This window comes from Anolis carolinensis, chromosome 5, assembly GCF_035594765.1.
Source record: "Anolis carolinensis isolate JA03-04 chromosome 5, rAnoCar3.1.pri, whole genome shotgun sequence".
NCBI lineage: Eukaryota > Metazoa > Chordata > Lepidosauria > Squamata > Dactyloidae > Anolis > Anolis carolinensis.
This window is the reverse complement of record NC_085845.1, coordinates 107,526,793-107,549,849: the sequence shown is the minus strand read 5'-3', so window position 1 is coordinate 107,549,849 and position 23,057 is coordinate 107,526,793. Positions and strand designations below refer to the sequence as shown.

The 23,057-nt window shown below is 39.9% G+C and overlaps 1 protein-coding gene across 8 annotated transcripts in view; it reads left to right on the top strand.

The window, feature by feature from the left end:
• ldb2 (LIM domain binding 2) overlaps positions 1–23,057 on the top strand; it is a 344,653-nt gene that overhangs the window by 304,487 nt on the left and 17,109 nt on the right. For 2 of the 8 annotated variants that reach the window (XM_008120284.3, XM_062982111.1), the window contains exons 6-8: positions 8,563–8,686; positions 16,364–16,521; positions 18,648–18,789. In XM_008120284.3, coding sequence (XP_008118491.1) covers positions 8,563–8,686; positions 16,364–16,521; positions 18,648–18,752 — 387 coding nt within the window. In that variant the 3' untranslated portion in view covers positions 18,753–18,789. Of the gene's footprint in view, positions 1–8,562; positions 8,687–16,363; positions 16,528–18,647; positions 18,790–23,057 lie in introns of all 8 variants that reach the window. The other 6 variants (XM_016997262.2, XM_062982110.1, XM_008120283.3 and 3 more) reach the window with 3 other exon arrangements.

The window sequence follows — 23,057 nt, the reverse complement described above, 5'->3', positions numbered from 1 at the left end:
TAACCATTTAGCCTGATACAGCACATTAAAATTCACCAGAATGTCTGAAATCAGTGATAAAATGCGCTACAACTGACCAGTGTATGTTCGCTGCAGAGCAGGATTCAGGAGCAACATGCTCCTGAAACAGTGTCACTGCTGAAATGTCAAGATACACGAACTGGATATGGTGCTCTCAGGCTGGATCTACATTGCTATATAATCCAGATTATCAAAGCAGATACTTCAGTTTATCTGATTTGAACTGTATTATATGAGTCTACACTGCCATATAATCCAGATTGAAGCAAATAATCTGAATTTTATATGTTAGTGTAGATGGGAACTCAGGTAGGTAATCAAACACCTTTTGCTTGAGAGGAAATTGCTTTCCCTTTTTTGTTTTCCCCCCTGCTATGATTCCCATCACTGAGTCTCATCCGATGGGCTGCTTCTGTTCAGAGCATTTCTCCCATGGGGGTAAGACAAAAATCTTTATTTTGGATCAATTCGGCATGAGGGGAGCTTTGCAGATTTCATGGGAGCTTCTTCACGATTCCTGGAGTGCCTATGGAGATTCTCAGGAACAACACTGGATCTCTTTAATCCACATTCTGCTCTGGAATTAAGTGCTTATGCAGCAGCAGTTTCAGTTCCTGCAGTATGGAAAGTAAATTCAATTGAGTTCAATGGCATTTTTATATACATAAATGTATATATTATAGATAAATGCATAGGATCTTCTATTTTAACATTTAAATTGCAGTATGATGTTTAAAGTGGAGTTTGAAGGTCAGTTGGAAGAGCTGCCAATGAAGTAAGATATTGGACCTGAGGGCATAGTATTCATATTATTCCTGTGCATTTTATATATATCCATTTTGTTTTGTTTTATTTGTTTGCTGCTTCCGAAAATGGGGCACCTATCTGAATGGGAGTTTTGTCCCACGTCTGAAAAAACAAAGATTTTCGGACCATTGGTGGCAGTGGGAAGGCCTCCAAGATTCACCCTCTCCTCTGTTTTAGGGCTAGAGGGGTAAAAATTGCCATACATTAAGGCCATATTGACCCTTTTTAGACCATCAAGGCAAGGAAGGCAGGCAAGGCAACAAGGCAGCAAGCAAGCAAGCACACTAGCAAAGAAAGACTGAGTGAGCTGAGTAAGCAGCAGCAAGCCAGGCAGCCAGCAGCAGCAGCAATGGATGCACCTGCAATGGGTGCTTTGGAGGCAGTCGCCCCATTAAATACCCTGGCAATGTCACAGTTTCCTTGGCCTCTGATTGGCCAAAAGCCCCTCCTCTGATGCATGTGGAAGAATTCTCTGGGCGTGTGAGGAAAGCCACGCAGCCCTAAAGCCAAACAAAGAAACTGAAACTGTGCAACTTTATCTTTAGTTTCACCTTTTGTTTTATCCGAAAATGGGCTCATTCATTTTGTGCCATCCAAATGAACTGTATGAAACGAATACCCGAATGAAACAAATGGAACAAATACTGCACACACCTCTAATTCATATATTTATCAAGAAGAATTAAAGTATTAAAAACATAATACAAAGGAAGCAGATCCTGTTTGATTTTGAAAGCTCAGCAGGATCAGCTCTGATTAGTACTCGGATGGGAAAATCTCATTGAATCCATACACTGTAGCACATTTTGTCACCAATTTCAGGCTTTCCAATGAGTTTTAATGTAAGTACTTTATCAAGCTAAATGGTTGCTCCAGCATGCATTGGGGGTGTACATTTTCTGCCCCCCCCCCTTTTATACAATTTCCATCCAGATTTCTATGCCAGTGTAGATGGGGCCTTGATAGGCTATCTTTCAGAAGAAAAAACAGACAAAACTACCTCTGAATATTCCTTTCCTAAGAAAACTCAATGAAATGCATGGGGCCACCATAAATCAACAGGGAACTTGAGGGTGTTCACACAGAGATTTGAACAAGATGCTTAACCTAAGGATTTCAGAGGCTACACTATTATTTAGATGTTTCTTTGACTGTTACGAATACAAGAGAGTAGTGAAAACAGTAATCTTTTTCCTTACCAGTGAAGGCAAAAAATTCCTTGATTCCCATTTAGCAGAAATACAGGTTTACTTGTAAGGAGAATAAGATCCAGCTCATGTTTGCGCCACCTTATTTAAGCAACATATACAGATGCAGTTTTCTCTCTTTGCAAATTCTTCCATCCACCATCCTTAGGGATTTAAAGACTTGTGCCTCTGAGTTTTCAATTCTGCAGCTTTAAGATTTCAGTAGAGATTTTTCTCTACAAAAGTGAGCTGAATATGTTCACCATATGGCGTACATCTTACTTGACTCCAAAACACTGTATTCCTTGCTTAAAATGCAAAGGCCAAGTAAAATGAATTAATTAAATTGAATGCAGATACATTTGCGTTCCACCTCAGCATTTAAAGTGTAGGCTTTTTTGGCTGCCTTTACTGAGTTAGTTCTGCCACCTGGAGCCTGGAACTGGAAAAATTACATAGCTTTATTGTGTGTCTCACGTGTAAAGAACATGTTTGCTGATAGTAAGGATTTAAAAACAACTGCAATACATGCAAAGAAGAAAAGAAAAAATGTACTTATTTGTGTGTACATCAAAAACAAATCTGTTCTTGTACAAGTTTCTGAATATGAAAAAATAACCCTCCAGAAAACCACATTTGGTGAACCCTGATACACTTACAGATTGTAACTCGAGCGGAACCTTATTTTTGGTGTCTTTACGTCCTTAAGATGCATTTGGTAATAAACTTGTGTACTAAATTCATGAACAAGGGGTTATTTTGAGCCACGTGAAGACAGGAATCTTTTCTCAGGTTTTCAGAATGTAATATCAGACATTCACATTTTTAGCTTTAAAAAGGTTTAGAGACTTCCTATTAATTAATTGTCAGTTACCTCATCATATGTGTTAGCCATCTGATTTTGAAAATCAATCCTTCCTTCACTGATTTTAACTAGATGGGATTTGTGGGGGGAGGGGGATATGTACTTGAAATGCATATAAAAAGAACATCAAAATGCATGGATGCCATTACTGCCTTGCTGATTTATCATGCATTGAATATATCTATTCTACTAACAGTAATTTCCCCTATAGTTGAAAAGATGGTTTGTGGTACTAGTATTAAATCAGTCATATGAAAAGTTAATGTACTATTTGTAGAAAAGTAAGATATGAATTTAATAAATAAAATAACTGGGAGGGGGTCACCCTTTCTCCATAGGTTAAAGGTGAAAGTTTTCCTCTGACATTAAGTCTAGTCATGTTTGACTTTGTGGCATGGTGCTCATCTCCATTTCTAAGCTGAAGAGCTGGCATTATCCATAGACATCTCCAAGATCATGTGGCTGGCATGACTTCTTGGAGCGCCATTAACTTCCTGCCAGATCTGTACCTATTGATCTACTCACATTTGAATGTTTTCAAACTGCTAGGTTAGAAGAAGCTGGAGCAAACAGCGAGAGCTCACTCCACTCTCCAGATTCGAACGGGGGTTCCTTTTCCTCCATAACACATACTAGTTTAGCAGGTTCTGTCTATTTTCAGCCATATCCCTTCATACTCCCTTCAAACTTTAAGTTTTATACTTTCTTCTTCATTCACTCAGTCGTTTCCGACTTTTTGTGACCTCATGGACCAGTCCACGCCAGAGTTCCCTGTCAGCCATCGCCGCCCCCAGCTCCTTCAAGGTCAAGCTAATCACTTCAAGGATACCATCCATCCATCTTGCCCTTGGTCGGCCTCTCTTCCTTTTTCCTTCCATTTTCCCCAGCATCATGATCTTTTCCAAGCTTTCCTGTCTTCTCATGATGTGGCCAAAATACTTCAACTTTGCCTCTAATATCCTTTCCCTCCAGTGAGCAGCCGGGCATTATTTCCTGGAGGATGGACTGGTTGGATCTTCTTGCAGTCCAAGGCACTCTCAGGATTTTCCTCCAGCACCAACTTAAAGTTACTTAAAATGTTACCAACAAACACACTAGAATGTACTGTTATGGCACTTCAGTAATATCTGTCCCTACCTGTTTTCCTAAAACTAGCTATGGGACATCACACTTTTCTTTCCCACAGCAGCAGAACAATTGGTTGTTCTTCCGAAACTCCTTTGAGGTGGCTAGTTCTTTACAATATCCTAAAACAGAAGAGAATCTGTGCACAATTACTTTAAAAGCCCTGGAACATATCACACATGCATCCTCAGCTTTGTCTTCCCAACCTGGAGGATTCAGAGCAAGGCCTTGGAAGAACACCTGAAGCAACAAGCAGTTTCATACTGGACAAGCTGGTCTTTAAATAGCACTTCTGGATTTTGACGTTTTTAAATCTCAAGTGAAACACTTGTAAGATTTCAGTGAAATTTTAATGAGAAAATGAGTAAAGTGAAATTTCTTCAAAGGACATTCATTTTAGAAAATTTTCCGCGAGCAAGTAAATTTTTAAGCAAGTCACACAAATCATCTGAGGAATTTCAAGGGAAATGACAAAATGTTTCTTTAAGAATAAATATATGGGGATATTCTATCCATAAGAACTATTATTTTCAGTTCTAAATAAACAAATTTTCAACATATTTCAAAAAAAGATTCCTGTGAGCCTCCATTTTTATGGTAGAAACTGCCTTAGTAGTTTATCAGTTAAAATCTGAGCCAGAAGAAGCCTGGTTCTGATCATTAGATCAAAATGGAATGGAAATCCTTGTTATTGATTAAGGCAACTTCCTTCAATCTGGAGCCTTTGAGATTTTCTAGGTCCATCTCCCAACATCCCTAGCAAGTCGTCCAAAACATACAGTCAGGGAAGACTGGTTAGGACATTTCCCATGTGCTGTCTTTTAAACATAAGAAGGAGCAGGCTGGATCAAAGAAGCGTTCGCTCACCCACTCTCACATACTTAGTGTGGACATCTAGAAATAACAGCTCACATGCTAACAGTTGGTCTCATGTTGGTTCTTCTCATAACTGGGAGTCACACAATGGCTGTTGTAATGATACCAAAGTCAAAGGATTTCAAAATACATGGGTTGGATGACAATATTTTAAGTAGAAGAAGGATCAAGGGGAATAAATCATGTGAAGAGGAATTACACATGAGTGCAAAATAAGTTTATGACAAACATTGTTACATTTTATTTCGATTTTACTGAAGGAAAGTCCTTTTCCTCCAGGTCTGGGGTGAAATCAGACTTAGGGCCCTTCCACACAGCCATTTAACCCAGAATAAGGCAGATAATCCACAACATCTGCTTTGAACTGGATTATCCGAGTCCACACTGCCATAGAGTCCAGTTCAATGTGGATTTTATACAGCTCTGTTGAAAGGGCCTTGGATTTCAAGGATAGTCTATGGTCTTCAGATAGTGTAGATTGGAGCTACTCAAAGTGGTTGTCCATTGACCAGTGTCATTTTGGAAACTATTTGCTGCCAATCTATTGTGAGTTTCTAGGAAAGAAACAACTGTAGCCATTAGGCACAAATATGATACTCATTTCTGGAACATTGGGAAATAAAATGCTGTTTTCTCACATCAGATAACCCAAGGAGCACTGGTCCACACCCAACACTTTCCTGAGGAAAAGATTGAAACAATTTGAAAGAAAGGTGAATTAAAGCAAGCAGCAGGAGCATGCTTTTTTATAGATATGAATTATTCACTTGAAACAAGAAGGGGTAATGTGGAGACAAAGAGCTAAATCAGAATGATATCAGAAGTCATAGAAATGTGGATGGAGGAGTTCTGGATCAGAAGGGATAGGACAGGTGCAGGACAAGGGGAACAGTACAATAAAAATGAGAGGAAAACCTTTCAGAAGGTACAGATTTCATAAACATCTATCTATATCTATGAAAACATGATATTTGGCTATCTAAATATCTATGTATTCCAAGAGCACTGTAAACCCCATTGACGATGGATCCGGACCAGACATGTAGCCGGGGGGGGGGGGGGGGGGCTTGAGGGGCTTCAACCCCCCCCCCCCCCCAGAAATTCTCAGAATGGTCCGTGAGAAGGCCTTACATTTATTATTTAAACTGTTATGTTTATTTATATCATGATCTGATCACCATGCTCAATATATCCCATATGCATGGGGGTATTGGGATAATGATACAAAAGGTTTGCTAGGGTAGATCATCTCTCACTCAGACTCAGCCCCCCCCCGAACCAAAATCCCAGCCCCCCCCCCCCTCGAATCGTGGCTACGGGCTGGATCCGGACCAAACTTGGAATACATACCAACTTCACATAATGGTGGATTTGGGTGTGTGTGTAAGGAATGGCCATACATGATGGGAGATGTAGTTCACCCATATTTGATTAACACGGTGCACTCCACTGACAATGGATCTGGACCAAACGTGGCACACAGATCCACTATGATGAACTTTGAGAACTATGGATGATGGGAGTTGTAGTTCATCTATATGTGAAGAGCACTGTGAACTCCACCAACAATAGATCTGGGCCAAACTTAGCACACATATCCAACATTACCAAGTTTACATTTTATAAATGTACCCTCAATTCACTTCTGACATGATAAATAATAAACCAAGTTTACATACTAGTAGACGGGGTTTTTTTGGGGGGGGGGGGGAGAGGCATTGATTCTGGATGATGGCACCCATGTGTATCCTACTGCCGGAGAGCCATGTGCATTTCTAATGGGAGCATTTTTATAATCCAAAACTAAATAAAAACTCTTTCCAATACTTATCCTTACAGAATATCTAACCTGGGCATCACTAGGTACCTAAACTAATATGTTATAAAAGATATGATAATAAATTTTAATTTAAAAGGATATTTCAGCCTTTAGGTGTTGATTATATTGCTGGTCCAAATTCTTTTTCAGACCCTGAAAGCAGGGTCAATCTTGGTTAGTAATTTGATAAGAGACCACCAAGAAACATGCTGTAGGCTATATTTCACAGGAAGGAATTGATCCCTGAATATTCCTTGCCTAAGAAAACCCTTAGTAAAGTAACTATAAGTTGATAGGCAACTTGAAGACACATAATAAATTAATATTTATATTGTGCAACTTAAAAATTGGGGCAAATATAATCCCCTGTCCTTGAATTTCTCTGCCCTGTGCAGGTTACACTGATGATAAAACTATTTTCCTGCTGACCAAATGGAGTCAGAACAGTAGAAGTAAATGGCTTATTTGGCAATGACTGAAAAATCTGTTCCTGGCTTTAATCTGAACTCTAAAGGAGGTTTCATGAGTTCTGAATCTATGGGTTGTTTAGGGTCCTTTAGTTCCTTTAATGTTCAGACTAAAATTCAGAGCAGATTTATCAATGTCTGATGTGGAAGCCACCCAGTACAATGGGCTTGCAAAATAAAGCAAGTAGCTTCTCCACTCACAGAAATACTTTGATCCCCTTATTTCTGAGACAAATTCAAATCATCAGTCCAGATTAGTGCATTGGTAGTACTCCGGATCTAACAACATATTACTGAAAGAAGGAGAAGGGAACTGTGAGAAGTCTTTTTCCATCCTTGTTTCCATTTTTTGGTGTAATGCTATGCAGTGTTCTATGTCCCATAAAGGCATGAAACCCTGAAATTGCAGAATGAGGTTTTATCCTTTCCCATTGCAAACACTTGGGAAATATAGTTTTGCCAGGAACCTCTGGAATTTACCTTTGGGAAAACTGCATTTCCCAGGCCATCCTTACACACTGCATTAGGATCTGGAGAAGGGGGATTTCCTTCTTTCTTCCTGCTTGTTTGCTTACTGCTGCTAACAGGGCACCAGCTGGTTGCATGGGTTTTGTGGTTCAGCCAGTGAATGGGAGAACACAAGAGATAAAATTGTGTCCGTTCTCATTAAAATCCATGGCAGAAAAAATTTCAGAAGCTGAAATGCTTGCCTCATATTTTAGGCACACATTGCAACCTTCTGCAATTCATATTTTTAAAATGTAAAGCTCTATAGTGTTGTGAATTAAAATCTGGAGACATGATTCTTTCTTTGCTTTCGGGAAAGAGTAAAAGATTGAAACTAAGGAAAGATACAAAGGCCTCATACAGGCTAGTCTAAAGAAATTTGAATTCTCATCCTTCTATTCCCTTGTTTTACTCTGGTTATGCCAGTTATTTCACCTCTGTCTATGCGTGTTTTGTTTTGGGGGGTCTTCATTTTTTAAAGGTTATATCTCAATGTTTGAAGAGAAAAACAATTTTGTCCTCTGACTATTTTAAAAAATGTTAGAAATGTGCCATTGCACTGATCTACCAGTGCAGTATAGTACTATAACACTAAAAAAACTTTTTAAAAGAGGTAACCAAGTTGAAGAGAAGAATAACCTTTTGTACTCAAGGTGGGAATAAAATATTGTTACTGATGCGAGAATTGCTAAGAAATAGTCTGAGACAAGAAAACATAATCGTGATTTTTTTAAAACCCTGCAAATTAAACAACAGATGCTGCAGCCTTTCATCACATCTACCTATCTGGAAAAACCCTGAGTTTCAAATCTGGGTAGTAGAATGCTTTTCACTATAACACCATTCTCTCACAATTTACGTTCCTGTACTTTTTTCTTTCTTTTGCAGTTGTGTGTAATATTGGAGCCAATGCAAGAATTGATGTCAAGGCATAAAACATATAATTTAAGTCCTCGAGATTGTCTGAAAACATGTTTGTTTCAAAAATGGCAACGGATGGTGGCACCTCCAGGTATGGTTGGCCCTTTACATTCTGTATTTTGATTAAAAGTGTTGGAAAGGTTAAAATTACAATTAGAAACATTACAAGTTACTATTTAAATAGGGCAAGATACTCGAAAATGAAGAAAACACACTACAGATGTCTCCTCTAAACCAGAGAGTAACAAAACTAACAAAAATATAACCAAACCACGCCAAGAAACATTAAAAGACTTATCAGGAATACAAATCACCAACAAATTAAAATACCTAGGAATTCATGTAATAGCAACAAACTCACAAGTGTATTGTCGAAGGCTTTCATGGCCGGGATCACAGGGTTGTTGTATGTCTTTCGGGCTGTGTGGCCATGTTCCAGAAGTATTCTCTCCTGACGTTTCGCCCACATCTATGGCAGGCATCCTCAGAGGTTGTGAGGCATGGATAAACTAGGCAAGGAAAGGAAAAAATATATATCTGTGGAGAGTCCAGGGTGTGAGAAGAGTCTTTTGTGAGTTGGAAGCTAGCATTAATGTTTCAGTTAATCACCCTAATTAGCATTGGAAAGGTTTGTCTCTTGCCTGAGGGGCATCCTTTGTTCAGTCATTAGCCGACCTTGGGGCTCCTCTGTCCTCAGAGTATTGCTTCCCATCTACTGTTTTGATTTTAGAGTTTTTTTTTTAATACTGGTAGCCAGATTTTGTTCATTTTCATTGTTTTCTCCTTTCTGTTGAAGTTGTCCACATGCTTGTGGATTCCAATGGTTTCTCTGTGTAGTCTGCCATGATAGTTGTTGGAGTGGTCCAGCATTTCTGTGTTCTCAAATAATATACTGTGTCCAGGCTGGTTCATCAAGTGCTCTGCTATGGCTGATTCCTCTGGTTGAATTAGTCTGCAGTGCCTTTCATGTTCTTTGACTCTTGTTTGGGTGCTGCGTTTGGTGGTTCCTATGTATACTTGTCCACAGCTGCATGGTATCCGGTAGGCTCCTGCAGAGGAGAGATGATCCCTCTTGTCTTTCGCTGACCGTAGCATTTGTTGGATTTTCTTTGTGGGTCTGTAGATAGTTTCTAGGTTGTGCTTCCTCATCAGTTTGCCTATGTGGTCAGTGGTTCCCTTGATGTATGGTAAGAACACCTTTCCTCTGGGTGGATCTTTGTCTTGACTCTCATGGCTTGTTCTTGGCCTTGCCGCTGATGTCTGTGGTGGAGTATCCATTGGCCTGTAGAGCCCAGTTTAGGTGGTTTAGTTCACCTTGGAGGAGGTGAGGTTCGCAGATTCTTTGTGCACGATCTGTCAGGGCTTTGATTGTGCTTCTTTTTTGACTTGGGTGATAGTTGGAGTTTTTATGAAGGTATCTATACAACTACTAAAAATAATTACAAAACAAAATGGAGAGAAATAAAGAAAGATTTAGATAATTGGAAGAAATTAGGATTATCATTATTAGGCAGGATAGCAGCAATTAAAATTACCATATTACCAAAAATGTTGTACCTTTTTATTTTATTTTTTAATTTAATTTGTTTTCAGAATTTTTACAAATAGAATAAAAAAGGAAAAAAAAACCCTCCAAATTGAAAAGAAAAATGTGAGATAGGATATTAGGGTAAAAATATAAAGTCTAGTTTAAAGGAATAAACAGGAAGAAGAAAGGGGGAAAAAGGAATAAAGGGTAGTTTTTGGTCTTCCATTCTTTGCTCATTGCATTTTCTCTTCAAGTATGTATCATCTTTTCTTGCATTTCTGGTCTCTCCTTATTTTCTGTCCTTTGGGACTCCTTTTTACTATATTAAGTCCTTTGCCTTCTTTCTATATTCTTTGTATGTCTTCCAATCTGTTCTCCTTAGTGGTTTACCATTACTTTCCTTCAAAAGGAAAGTTAATCTGTTCATATTGTGGATTTCGTCAAGTTTGTCTAGCCATTGTTCGTTTGTAGGGATTTCCTATCAATTGACGCGGAAAAGGCTTTTGATAATTTAAACTGGATGTTCGTTAAATTACTTCTTAAAGAGATAGATAATGGTTACAAATTTAGTAATGCAGTGAACGCCATCTATGATCAACAACAAGCCAGGATTTTGGTGAATGGTCAATTTATAGAAAATATAAGGATAAACAAAGGAGCACGTCAAGGTTGTCCTCTCTCCCCATTAATTTTTATTTTTGCCCTTGAAATTCTATTAAGAAATATTAGAAGTGATGGACAGTTGAAAGGGACAAAAGTTGAGAAGCATGAGTTCAAAGTAAGGGCTTTCGCCGATGATATTATTTGCATAATTGAGGAACCAAGAACCCAAATACACAATTGGATAAGGAAAATAGAAGATTATGGGGAAGAGGAAGGAAGACTTTGGAAAACATCCTTTACCCCCTTCCCTACACAACCCCCCCAATACCTACACATACACCTTCCATACCCACACCACTTCCCTATACCTCACCAGTCTTTTCCTCATGTTTTTAGCCTTTTCTTTTTAACCTTTTTCACTTAAGAAAATTAAGAAAATTAAGAAAAAATATTTTATAAAATAAACCAGGGATTATGGGAGTCAATATTTAAAAAGACCTGGAGGGCTAGAGTTTCTTACCTTTGCTCTAAATCAGTGGTTCCCAACCTGTGGTCCATGGACCACCAGTGGTCCCCAGGAACTAAAATATGGTCCACGGCCTCACCTTTACTACACTGTTGCAATGAGAGCGATTGGCCTCATGAAACCCTTTTATAGTGCCGAGGCAGCGGGGATGTAGGGAGGGTAGAGATTGACTACCCATGAAAGGCACAACAACAAGCCTCCTCCTCCTCCTTCCCTTTTAGTGGAGCCTTTCCAAGTGGCAGCTCGAAGCAGGGGCATCTTGGTGTCTTCATTTTTAGGCTTGTTCCAGGGGTTATTTTGGTGCTGATTCAGAAAACTGCATTGGATAGATTATTTAATATGGTTTTCTGTGGGTGAGCAGATGACGATGCCTTATGGCATATGTTGTGTATCAATAACTAGAGCTGATGTGGTCTATCCAATGCAGTTTTCTGAATCAGGACCCCAAATAACCAAACCAAATTCCAAGTTGACCAAAGCTGATTTATAACCCTTTTGGTACTAATGTTGGAGAGTGGTCCCTGGTCAAGTGGTCCCTGCTTCTGGGTTCCTCTTAGGAAGTTTACTATTGCAAAATTGCATCCACTAGTGCAGTGGTTCTCAACCCATGGATCCCCAGGTGTTTTGACCTACAACTCCCATAAATTTTAGCCGGTTTATCAGCTGTAATTTCTGGGAATTGAATGTCAAAACATCAGGGCACCCACAGGTTGAGAACCACTGCAGTAGTGGCAAGCCGAAATTCGAACACATCCTATACTTCAGGGGAAAATAGTCTAGTAGCACTGGAGGCATGGAAACACAGCCTGGTTAACCAAAGGATTCCTGACAAAGGGATTCTTTCTTGTTTTATCTATACAAAATTTTGTAGTACCCTGGAAACTGCTGCTCTAGTTAACTTCCTTCTGGATAGGACTGGAAAAGGCACAGCAATGTCAACATGAATAGAAACACTTCAGTGCTAGTACAGTAACTCAGTTATAGGTTTGTATTGCCCCCTGAGCCTAATATTATACTTGGTTCAGTGATTGTGAGATGTTTTCTGTTAGCCTTGACAACCTCACTCCCTACCCTTGGAAATAAAGCAAAAAAGGCTCGCCATAGCAACCCGTTGACATGTCTGTTGTACCTAGAGCTGAGAAGCATATTTTTCCATTATCATCTTAAATAAATGAATCAAATCTTTTGTTTCCTACCATCACGGTAGGAACAGCCACAGAGGAAGACAGTGGGTTCTTGCCAGTGGGATGGTAAATCCACAACCTAAATTTGAAGGTTTCCTAAAAATAGCTTGAACAACATGGATAGCCCCTATAAAATAAAATAAAAAAACCACATACTTTATTGTGATTTATTGTCCCAGGGACAATTTTTCAACTGCTGTCACATGCAAAATCTCCTATAACATATAGAAAACTTGTTCATGACGAAAAGTAAAAACAAAATACAGTATGACCCACTTACTCCTTCTCCAAAAATATTCCTTCTAGAAGTATTTGTAGGCCTCTTTAAGTTCTCCTATATGATTCTATGTTATCTGTTTGGCCCAAGCATAGTACAGAAGATAACTGGAGGACCTAGAGAGGACCAAAAAAGGAAGCTTTTGTGGACCTCTGTAGATCTTCTACTGCTTTTCCATGATATGCTCATTGACCCAAGTACAGTCGAATTATAGAAATCACATTTTTTTTTATGGTTTTAGGTATTGACGAGGGGTCTAGAAGTGGTAATTTTCCTTCTTATTAGTCCCCAAACATAACAATAGTTTGAAAAAAGGCTTTCATTGGCAACAGTGGGAGCTTCCTCCCCAACTCCTCCTCCAAAGAAAAAGAGGAAAGAAGGATACAGATAAGTGAAAAGAAGGAGAAAGAAGGAGGAAACAAACAGCTGGATAGATGGATGAGAAAATAATTGTGAGTTGGGAGGAGCTTCGACCCTCCAATTATTAGCTTTGGGCTCATCTACAATTAATTGACAGCCAGGAGCCCCCGGTGGTGCAGTGGATGAAACCCTTGTGCTGGCAAGACTGATGACTTGAAGGTTGGGTTGCTAACTTGAAGGTTGCCAGTTCGAATCCAAGCCGGGGAGAGCACGGATGAGCTCCCTCTATCAACTCCAGCTCAATGCGGGGACATGAGAGAAGCCTCCCACAGGGCTGGTAAAAACAACAAAACATCAGGGCATCCCCGGGGCAATGTTCTTGCAGATAACCAATTCTCTCACACCAGAAGTGACTTGCAGTTTCTCAAGTCGCTCCTGACACACACACACACACGCACACACACAAAACTGACAGCTCTTGGTATCATTCTCTCAATGAAGAAAGGAAGAAAAATTCCCTTTCAATACACTGAATTGATGCAAATAAACAATTTCTGACTTTGAGTATCTTTAAAAGATTTAGCCAGTAGCCACCTTTTCCACTCTTCCAATTTGTTCCCCATTGCAACTTGCCTATTTACTGCCACGCAAACCAATGGCTCAATTTAACTTCTGGTGGGCAAAGTAAATAGATTCTGACAAGTTTCCACTTTGACCCTGAGCCTGGACAGTTTACCGTATATATTCAAGTATAAGCCGACCCGAATATAAGCCGAGGAACCTAATTTTACCACAAAAAAACTGGGAAAACGTATTGACTCGAGTATAAGCTGAGGGTGGGAAATGCAGCAGCTACTGGTAAATTTCAAAAATAAAATTAGATACCAATAAAATTACATTAATTGAGGCATCAGTGGGTTAAATGTTTTGAATATTTACTGTATTTCAAAGAAAAACAGTAAGCTAACTCTATAAGTGGAAACGCAACAATAATTTTATAATAATAATAATCAACAACAACAACAGCTTCATTTGTACCCTGCCCTATCTATCTCTCCCTGGGGACTCAGGCCAGCTTCCAACATAGTAACAGGCAAACATATAATGCCTACATAAACAATGCAGAGCTAGATATAGATTATATATACTAATTTCACATGTGTATTTTCCCCAAAACCTTTGCAAATCCTCTATGCGCATTTTCCTTCTGCAATATTTCCAAGCCCGATTTATCAATGTTTATATCTATCTAGACATCTGTGTGTATGTGTGTGTGTGTGTGCACGTGCGCGTGAGCATTTTCCCTCTGCACTTGCAAACATGTGAGGGTAAAATTCATATAAAATTCATATATAAAATTAATGTATACATATAGGAACAGATATACAGGTACATGGAAATCTCTAGTTATCTATATTTACATAGGATTTGCAAAGACCTGTAAACATATGAGGGGGAAATTCATATATTAATGTATTTGTAGTGGGAACATCTATATAAATATTTAGAAGCTTTGGGGCATGCATTTACCCAAGGAAGAAATGCAAGCAAAGCCCCCCCCCCCCTAAAAACAACTTTGTCCTCTTTTCTTCTGCACTTTCCCACCTCTTTTCTTTCTCCCTTTTTCAAACTCTAAAAGTAGCCAGAAAAGGCTTTTTAAAACTTCTCTCCCCCTCCCAAAAAAGCCCACCTCATTTTTGTTTCCTTAGGAATAAAAAGAAATACACACCTTCTGTTGCTCTCTTTTCCCTCCTTCCCTACCTTTGGACTCAAATGTTCTTGCAATAGTAGTAGTAGTAATAATAATAATAATAATAATAATAATAATAATAATAATAATAATAGCAATGAATTGTCCAAATTTGCAAGAATATATTTTTTTTTCTTCCCCTTCTGCCCGTGCAATCTGGCTTGCAAGGGTTTCTCTCACACTCTCCTTTCACTTTTGAAAACATTCGCTTCTTCTCTGTCTCTCTCTCTCTCAAAAAATATAAGATAACCAGCCTGGGAGGAGAAGTGAAGAAGGGAGGTTTTGGAAAAGAAAACATACTGTGGCCTCCAGGCTCCAGCTGCTGGCTTGACCTTGACCTGAATATAAGCGGGGGGGAGGCTTTTTCAGCTCATAAATAAGGGCTGAAAAACCCAGCTTATCTTCGAATATATACTGTAATTCCCAAGAATGGGACCTCTGTGTGCAATACTCTTTGCCCAATCAGTTCTTTTCTTCCTCCCATTCTGACTGACGATAAGCATTTTGCAAGTTGATAACAGTTTTAGAGCTTAGGAGTAACTACTTACAAAACGTTGTTAGTTATCGTTAATTCCTCTTTTCAGAAGAAAAGGTATAACTTGATTACATTACAGCTGAAACAGCGAGGGGTAACACATGCTTTTGTTGTTTAACTGAGAGTTTAAATTATTTTTATAGCTATGGAGATATGGGCTTACCGAATGGTGACAAGGAACACCACAAGGTTCAAGTGAAGATCTGGGTGTTCATGTAACAAGAAAGTGAATGAGATGAGTACGTTTTCTACCACAGGCTATAGCTTTTAACATTCAGATTCCCTGCCTTCCACCAAAAAAAAGCCAACAATTATCAGGCAATAAAGTTTAGGGAGAAAGTAAAATGTTACCTGTGTTGTCAAAGGCTTTCATGGCTGGAATCACTGGATTGCTATGAGTTTTCTGGGCTGTATTGCCATGTTCTAGAAGCATTCTCCTGATATTTTGCCCATATCTATGGCAGGCATCCTCAGAGGTTGTGAGGTCTGTTGGGATTTTATACATAGCATTCAATCCTAAGCAAGCTTGCCAATTGCAACGTTCACACTTGCCTGAAGCAGACAAGAGTTCTTTCTCCCACCTTGGACGTTCCACAAAAATATAAACCCCACTTGCCTAGTTTCCAACAGACTTCACAACCTCTGAGGATGCCTGACATAAATGTGGGCAAAATGTCAGGAGAGAATGCTTCTGGAACATGGCCATACAGACTGGAAAACTCACAGCAACCCAGTAAAATGTTACGCTTTTAAAAGTGTAGCTATGCTATAACTGACTGCCTTTACCTTCGAACTACAAATGTCACTAATTCTTTTTTAAAACAACTTTCCAAGCATAATATTCTTTCTCCTTAATTGAATTTTATTTTCAGTACTAAGCGAATATTCTAAATATTCGCTGATTTGATTTAGCACTGAGCGCACATCAGCTACAACAGGAAAAAGAAGAATAAAATCAGTATTGCTCTTCTGACATCTTTCATTTTGCTTTGCTCCCTACTACAGCAGAACCTACAAGACAGCCAACAACCAAACGGAGGAAAAGGAAAAACTCCACCAGCAGCACTTCCAATAGCAGTGCCGGGAACAATGCAAACAGCACCAACAGCAAGAAAAAAGCGGCAGCGGCAGCAGCAGCAGCAAACCTGAGTCTTTCAAGTCAGGTACCTGTAAGTCTCCTTTTCCTTTTAGGCCTCCATAAAGGACTACACTACTTAGTAGTATTAGCAGTACTACTATTAATAATACTAACAATAGCACAGTTTAGTTTCCAAATATGAACGGATTGAGTATGTCCACTGGAAATTTTCAATGTCCCAGTGGACATTGTTGCAGACTCCTGAAAGCAACTCTACAAAGTTAGGTGGTTCATGGGAGGGACTTCTTGTGGAAAGCAAAAGATCTGCAAAGCTCCAGGCACACAATTAAAGCAATTTAATATGTGTGGGCCAACCATATGTGGCAGAGGCTTTTGAGAAGTGATGCAGTTCTATAACTGGGGTTCTGATTCTGCTCCTGATCCCTGGCCAGACAAAATATTAAAAATGAAATTTTTGGATGGGTTCTGGGGTCCTTAGATTCTGTATCGAGAGAAGCACTCTTGAGGCTATAAAGAGAGGTATATTATAATGCAAACACTAGCATCTAAATGCTGCTTTAATTCTAAGTTATAGTACAGTACCCCGATGGCTCAGCAGGTTAACTGAGCTGTTGAACTTGCTGACCAAAAGGTTAGTTGGTTCGAATCAGGGGAGCAGGTGAGTTCCCGCTGCTAGCCCCAGCTTCTGTCAACCTAGCAGTTCAAAAACATGCAAATGTGAGTAGGTCAATAGGTGGGAAAGTAACGACACTCCTTGCAGTCATGCCAGCCACATGACCTTGGAGGCGTCTACGGATAATGCCAGCTATTCAGCTTAGAAATGGAGATGAACACCAACCGCCTAGTCAGATACGATTAGACTTCATGCCAGGGGAAAACCTTTACCTTTACTAAAAATAATATAGATATTTAAAAAATGTAAAGTTCAAAATCCAGAACCATCAGTGATGTGCAATGGTGCACCATCCAGAAAAGGAAAGTATTGTCTAATACAAAATTCAAAAACCCTAGGATGTCATTCAGCCATAAGGAAACATATCTTCCCAGTCTCCATCTGGCTACTTCCTAATATATTTTATTTTAGCTTTATATTGTTCAGACTAAATTATGATCCTGCCACAACTGTGATCAACTTCATGAGAGTTGTAAATCATTAAAGAAAAGTATTGCAGTAGCTTTCTAAAATTATACATCAGTTTAAAACTAAGAAATGGAACCTGTTGTTCCGTTTCTTGACTTATCTAATATTTTTTCAGATAGATGCCACTCCATCTGTATCTTTATGAGAATTGCCAATCACTCAACGTTATACTGTTCAAAGCAGAAAAAAATAAATCTTCATCAGTTGATAATGCAGCTCAGGAGAGTAATAGCGAATAAAATAAAGAACTATAGACACATAGTTACACATAGTTCTCCAACAGGTAAATAGTTTTAGAATCAAAAGTCTATTTCTCATGATTTTTCAGGCCTACTTTTGGGGTCAGTTCATTCAAAACAAAACCCTATATCAATGTGGGTTGGATGTGGGTTGGATTAGAACACTTTTGGAGGGGGGGGGCACAGTTCATCCCTGAGGAACAAACATTAATGGGAGAAATTGAACAAAATGGAAATAAAGAGTACCAGCAACATCAATAAAGAATCCATATTCCTAAAATGCTGTTACGATGTTGCTCATTGAGCATACACAGCACTATAATCATATTGTATTTTTATTTTTCTGTTATTTCTGTCTAAGCAAACTGCAGGGAAACTATTTCAAAGCATTTTGGGGATGGGGAAGGTTTTCAAAAGCTCTCTGCTAATATGGAGATGCGAAACAAATGGATTGTCACACCTTGAGACCCACCAAAGGAAGAGAGTATATGAGTTATGCATTGTACTTTAGTTATTTGGGATCAAGCCCCATTGGACGTATTAGCTCTTACTTCTGAATAGATTGCACCAGTGGGTTGTCTCATGTTAACTAATGAACTTTTGTTCAGTTTGGTGGATCACAAGTGATGAAGGTCTACCTTACGTCCCACGGTTTTGAATGCAGACTGTTGTTAATAGGCTAAATATTATTTTATCTAACTATGAAATGTAGCTGAATCTTTTATAAGTACCCCATGGGTTTGTGTGTCCCCATGGAAAAGAAAACACTAGGGTTTAATTCTTGGATTCTGCTTCTCACTCCATGAGCAGGAGCTAGGAGCACTCCAGAGATGCAGCCTCAACCCTGGGAGGGATGGAGCCTTGTGTCATTCGACAACAGTGACCCCTACTGGCCAATTTAAGGAGAAGCATTGAGGGGCTCTAAAGGAGTCACTTCCAGTCCTCCTCAGAGGTTGGTGGCTATTGCACGGGAACTAGGGAGCGGAGATGATTTGGGGTTGCATTGGTGGGGGTCTTTAGAATTCCTGGGTCCCACATAGTCACAGTTGGGCTTAAGTCCCACTGAAATCAGCTGGAGCCATTAGTGACAATTTATTTGTTAAAATTTTATTTGTTTTGATCTTCTCCAGTTTTGGCAAATGGAATAAACATAGAGCAATTTCCTTTCCCCATCTTTATAGCCATATCAGTTCAGAACCTAGGATAAAAAACAAAACCATTTTGTATCTCTCAATGTGTGGTGCCTCCTATGGATCGCAACATGAGCAATTATATGTCATTTTAGAAGGCACTAAAGTAAAGGAGGAGCAAAACCTCAGAAAAAGGGAAATCCCCACCAAACAGAGTGATCTGTATGGCTTTATATCATTGAGAGTTTGTTCATGCATTATGAAGAAAAGCAAACTGTTTTGTGACACTGTGCCATTGAAGCATTCCACAAAAAGGTTGGATTCTAGACCTTGACAAAGCATGAATGCTATGGCTTTCAAGCTGTGTTCTCCAGAAGAGCAGGAAGTGGCACACAAGTTTCCCTGACAGATTTTGCCCATCAGATTTCCTCTGAGATGTATTTTTATGTGTGATGCCTTTTATGTTTTTGTGGGGAGTGATTATAAGGTCCACCAGGAGAAGCAATGCCAATCTTATAGTATGAATGTTTTGAAAGATAGATGGACAAACATACTTTAGACTTATGAGATCTACCCACAGCAAACACGCAGATATTTTCACACAAATTTTCACTATCATTTATTTTTCAGCGCCTAATTTAAAGAGGAGATGAAAAGCTTTGCCAATTTTTACAAATTACACAGAGATCTCATGGGGATTCTCTACACTGACCCAAAACCCTGAAACCAGCCAGAAGTCACTCATGGATGTCCAGATGATGTCCAGGAACTTCCAGTCTGTAATGCAGTATAAAATTGGTTAGCACAATTTTGCCCCATATTACAAGGAGTAGAAAATACTTTAGAGGTTCTGAAGTTTCAGTGAAAGTCCAAAACAGCCTCACACGTTGGTCTTAGTGACAGATGGACTAGCTCTAATCTGAACTGGTCCACCCTCCATATCAGCTAGTGCTGCTATCCCCTTTTCCCCTGAAATGGGATAGATTGGATGCATATCGGCTTTCCATTGTCATGACAGACAGCCACAAAGCTCCTCCTGGCCATCACCGGAAACCATTTCTGACATCAAAGTTTTTGCCCAACTCTACTCTACTGCCACTGTGGGGCAGCTATGAGCAGTGTAGCCACCCCTAGCAGCCAATCTGGAGCATCAGATTAAGCAGCACGTAGGTGCGCCCTGAGTCAGTACGAACAAAATGTATTGACGGAGAGTATTTCCAATGCAATAACGGTGCAAATGGTTCAATAAGGTACAAACTGCTACATTCATTTATTCACAGAGAAAACTGATTCCATGTTTTATGTTACAAGTACACGACTTGCATCTCATGCCTTCTGAGCCATTATCACATCTTCATAGTATTGGTTTCTTTGCAAGCAGGGCCAAGCCCAGGCATGGGAAAGATTTTTTGGGGTGGGGGGCACATTGTGGGCCGGGCCAGGGCAAGTGGGCCATAAAGAGAGTGGGGTAGCAGTGAGGCAGAGGGCAGCTGGTATTGGGGGGGGGGGGTTGGCATGGGGGTGGTTGGCACCTGGAAGAAGATCATCCTCTCCTCTCTGAGAGGAGAAGACAGACCATTTCCAAGAGCTCTCCAGAAAGCTCTTGGCAGTGGCCTGTCCTTCTCCGGCATAAGTATGGGGACTCTTTCCCTTGTTCTAATGCCGAAAGGAGGGCAAGGCAGGCAGCGGCTGAGAGCACTCTGGAGTGCTCTCAGCCATTACCTGCCTTCCTGGGGCTGTACTCCCAGCATAAAGATGGAGTCACTCACCTCGCCCTTATGCCAGGAGGAGGCCCCAAGGACAGCCCAAGGTGGCTGAGAGTGCTCTAGAGGGCACCCAGCCACTGTGTGCCTTCCTCTGCCATCCTTTTGGAATAAGGTCATGGCAACTGGCCCCATGTTCAGCCCACGGGTCTTAGTTTGCCCTTACCTGCCCTAGCCTGACTTGAGGATTCAGCCATGGAAAAATGTTCTCAGCCTTTGAATATGTAGAGTAATAACAGTAAATGACAGTCTTTGGATCATGAACTTTGCTACTTCTACTTCTTCTTTTGCACTGATATCGCTGGCACATCTAGTGGGAGATCCAGGTCACAGAACATCACATTGTGGAAGATCTCCAGCATCTCCTTTTTGAGAAATAATGGAGCTACAGGAGTGGGGTGGGGCAAAAGAATACATTATTCCCTCACAGGACTTCTGTTGCCGAATGAAATTTTCTTGCAGTCCCAAATTTCTAGTACTGTAGAGAGTGAGACACTGAAAATCCTTCACACATTGAAAACATACATTTACTGTATTCCCATTCCCTTGACAACTTTGTTTGCCTCTTTTCTTTGAATATCTTCATTGTTTTTATCAGTGCTCAATTGAAGTTTTAAGTTACTGCAATATTAGGGATTGGGGGACAAGGAAAATTTCATGGACAGTGTCTTAAGACACTGCAGATTGGGATGTGGGAAAATGAACACTTTTCTGGTTGCTGATGCATTGAGACAGGCAGCTAGAGAGACCCCTTGGTTTCCAGTTATGGTCGCTTCTCTCAAAGCATTCTGCAACTAGGAGGGCAATTGAGGCATCATTTCTGAGCTCCGGTATCAGCAGTACCTTGGAAACCCATTGACTGGGTGACAAGGTAGATTTGGGGGGTCGTATCAGTCATTAAAGACTATAGACTTGAATCTCAAAAATTATGAGATTGTAAACTAGTTTATGTTCTCATAACTATTGAACAAGATGTCAGACTACATTTTAATTAACTATAGCCCACGTGCATTTAATTACTGAGGGTTTAATCATGGGTGGTCTTGAAAATACTTTTGGAAATTTTTTGAAAGAGCTATTGTAAAAGTCAAAGTACATTAGAAAAGAGTACTCAGTTTTTTTGCCCATCCCTATGAATTTAAATAGAAGGTTAGAAAAGGATCTGGGAGGGCAGGGATGGGCACAGATGGCAAAGGGTTGAGTTAGACATAACTAGGCTTGATTCCAGCTGAAATCCCAGAAAAGCTGGAGTTTGTAGCAGGATTTGAGGAGAAAGGATAGAGCCTCCATAATATATTGTCATGCAAGCAAGGAAGAGCCAGCTGGAGTTATTTCAGAGGCCAGGGATCCTTTCACATCCCACAAGTATAGCACCATTATTCCATTTTAATTGCCATGACAGCATTCAGTTATTCGGGATGGATCTACACTGCCCTATATCGCAGGATCTGATCCCAGATTATGTGTAGACTCATATAATCCAGTTCAAAGCATATAATCTGGGGTCAGATCCTGGGATATTGGGTAGTGTAGCTCCAGCCTCAGAGGAATGAATTGGTTAAATCCACCTCTTGAGTATTTCTTGCCTTGTGAAATCCATGGTATCACCATAAGTTGACAGGCGACTTGAAGGCACACATTCATTCAGGATACTTAGCCAGAAAGCTCTAGAGTCCAAATTAGAAACTCCAGTATTCCATGGGATACAACCAGAACCATTAAGATTGAATGATAGTGCTATAATTATGTAGTCTGACTGTTTCTAGGGAAGATGAAGAAGACCAAATTAGAGAGGGTTTGTAGTCACCATTAGATTGTTTGTTTTCAACATTTATTGCTATTTTAGATTGAAATGGGTCCTTTTTCATTCCCAAACATTTATCCCACCATGAATGGCTTGTTAGATCAACGTAGACATATTTAAATACCAGCAGGGCTGCGTTTTCTTGGAATGCATCCTGAGAAACTCTGCCCAAGACAGTGCATCAAAAGATGTTCTCGTCGATAAATGCCTTTGCCCAGATGCTATGATCAGTGGATCTGCTTTTAGCATGAGATCAAGGAAGCTCTCAGTTTTTCCTGTCTGGCACTCTTCTCCTCAGTCCTCATGCTGGCTAAGAATCAGCAGGGAGCTACTGATGTGCAATTGCACTCATGGTGCTGTCTGTGTCTTCGTGAAAGGACTCTTTGCACTCACAGCAGCAATGGGACAGGTTCTTTTCTGGTTGCCCTCTTCAGCTTTGACAACTGCTAGCTTCATCAGTGTGATTATAATTAGCATTCTGTCTTCCTTTTATGATACCAGCTGGACAGATTGGTCCTTGTAC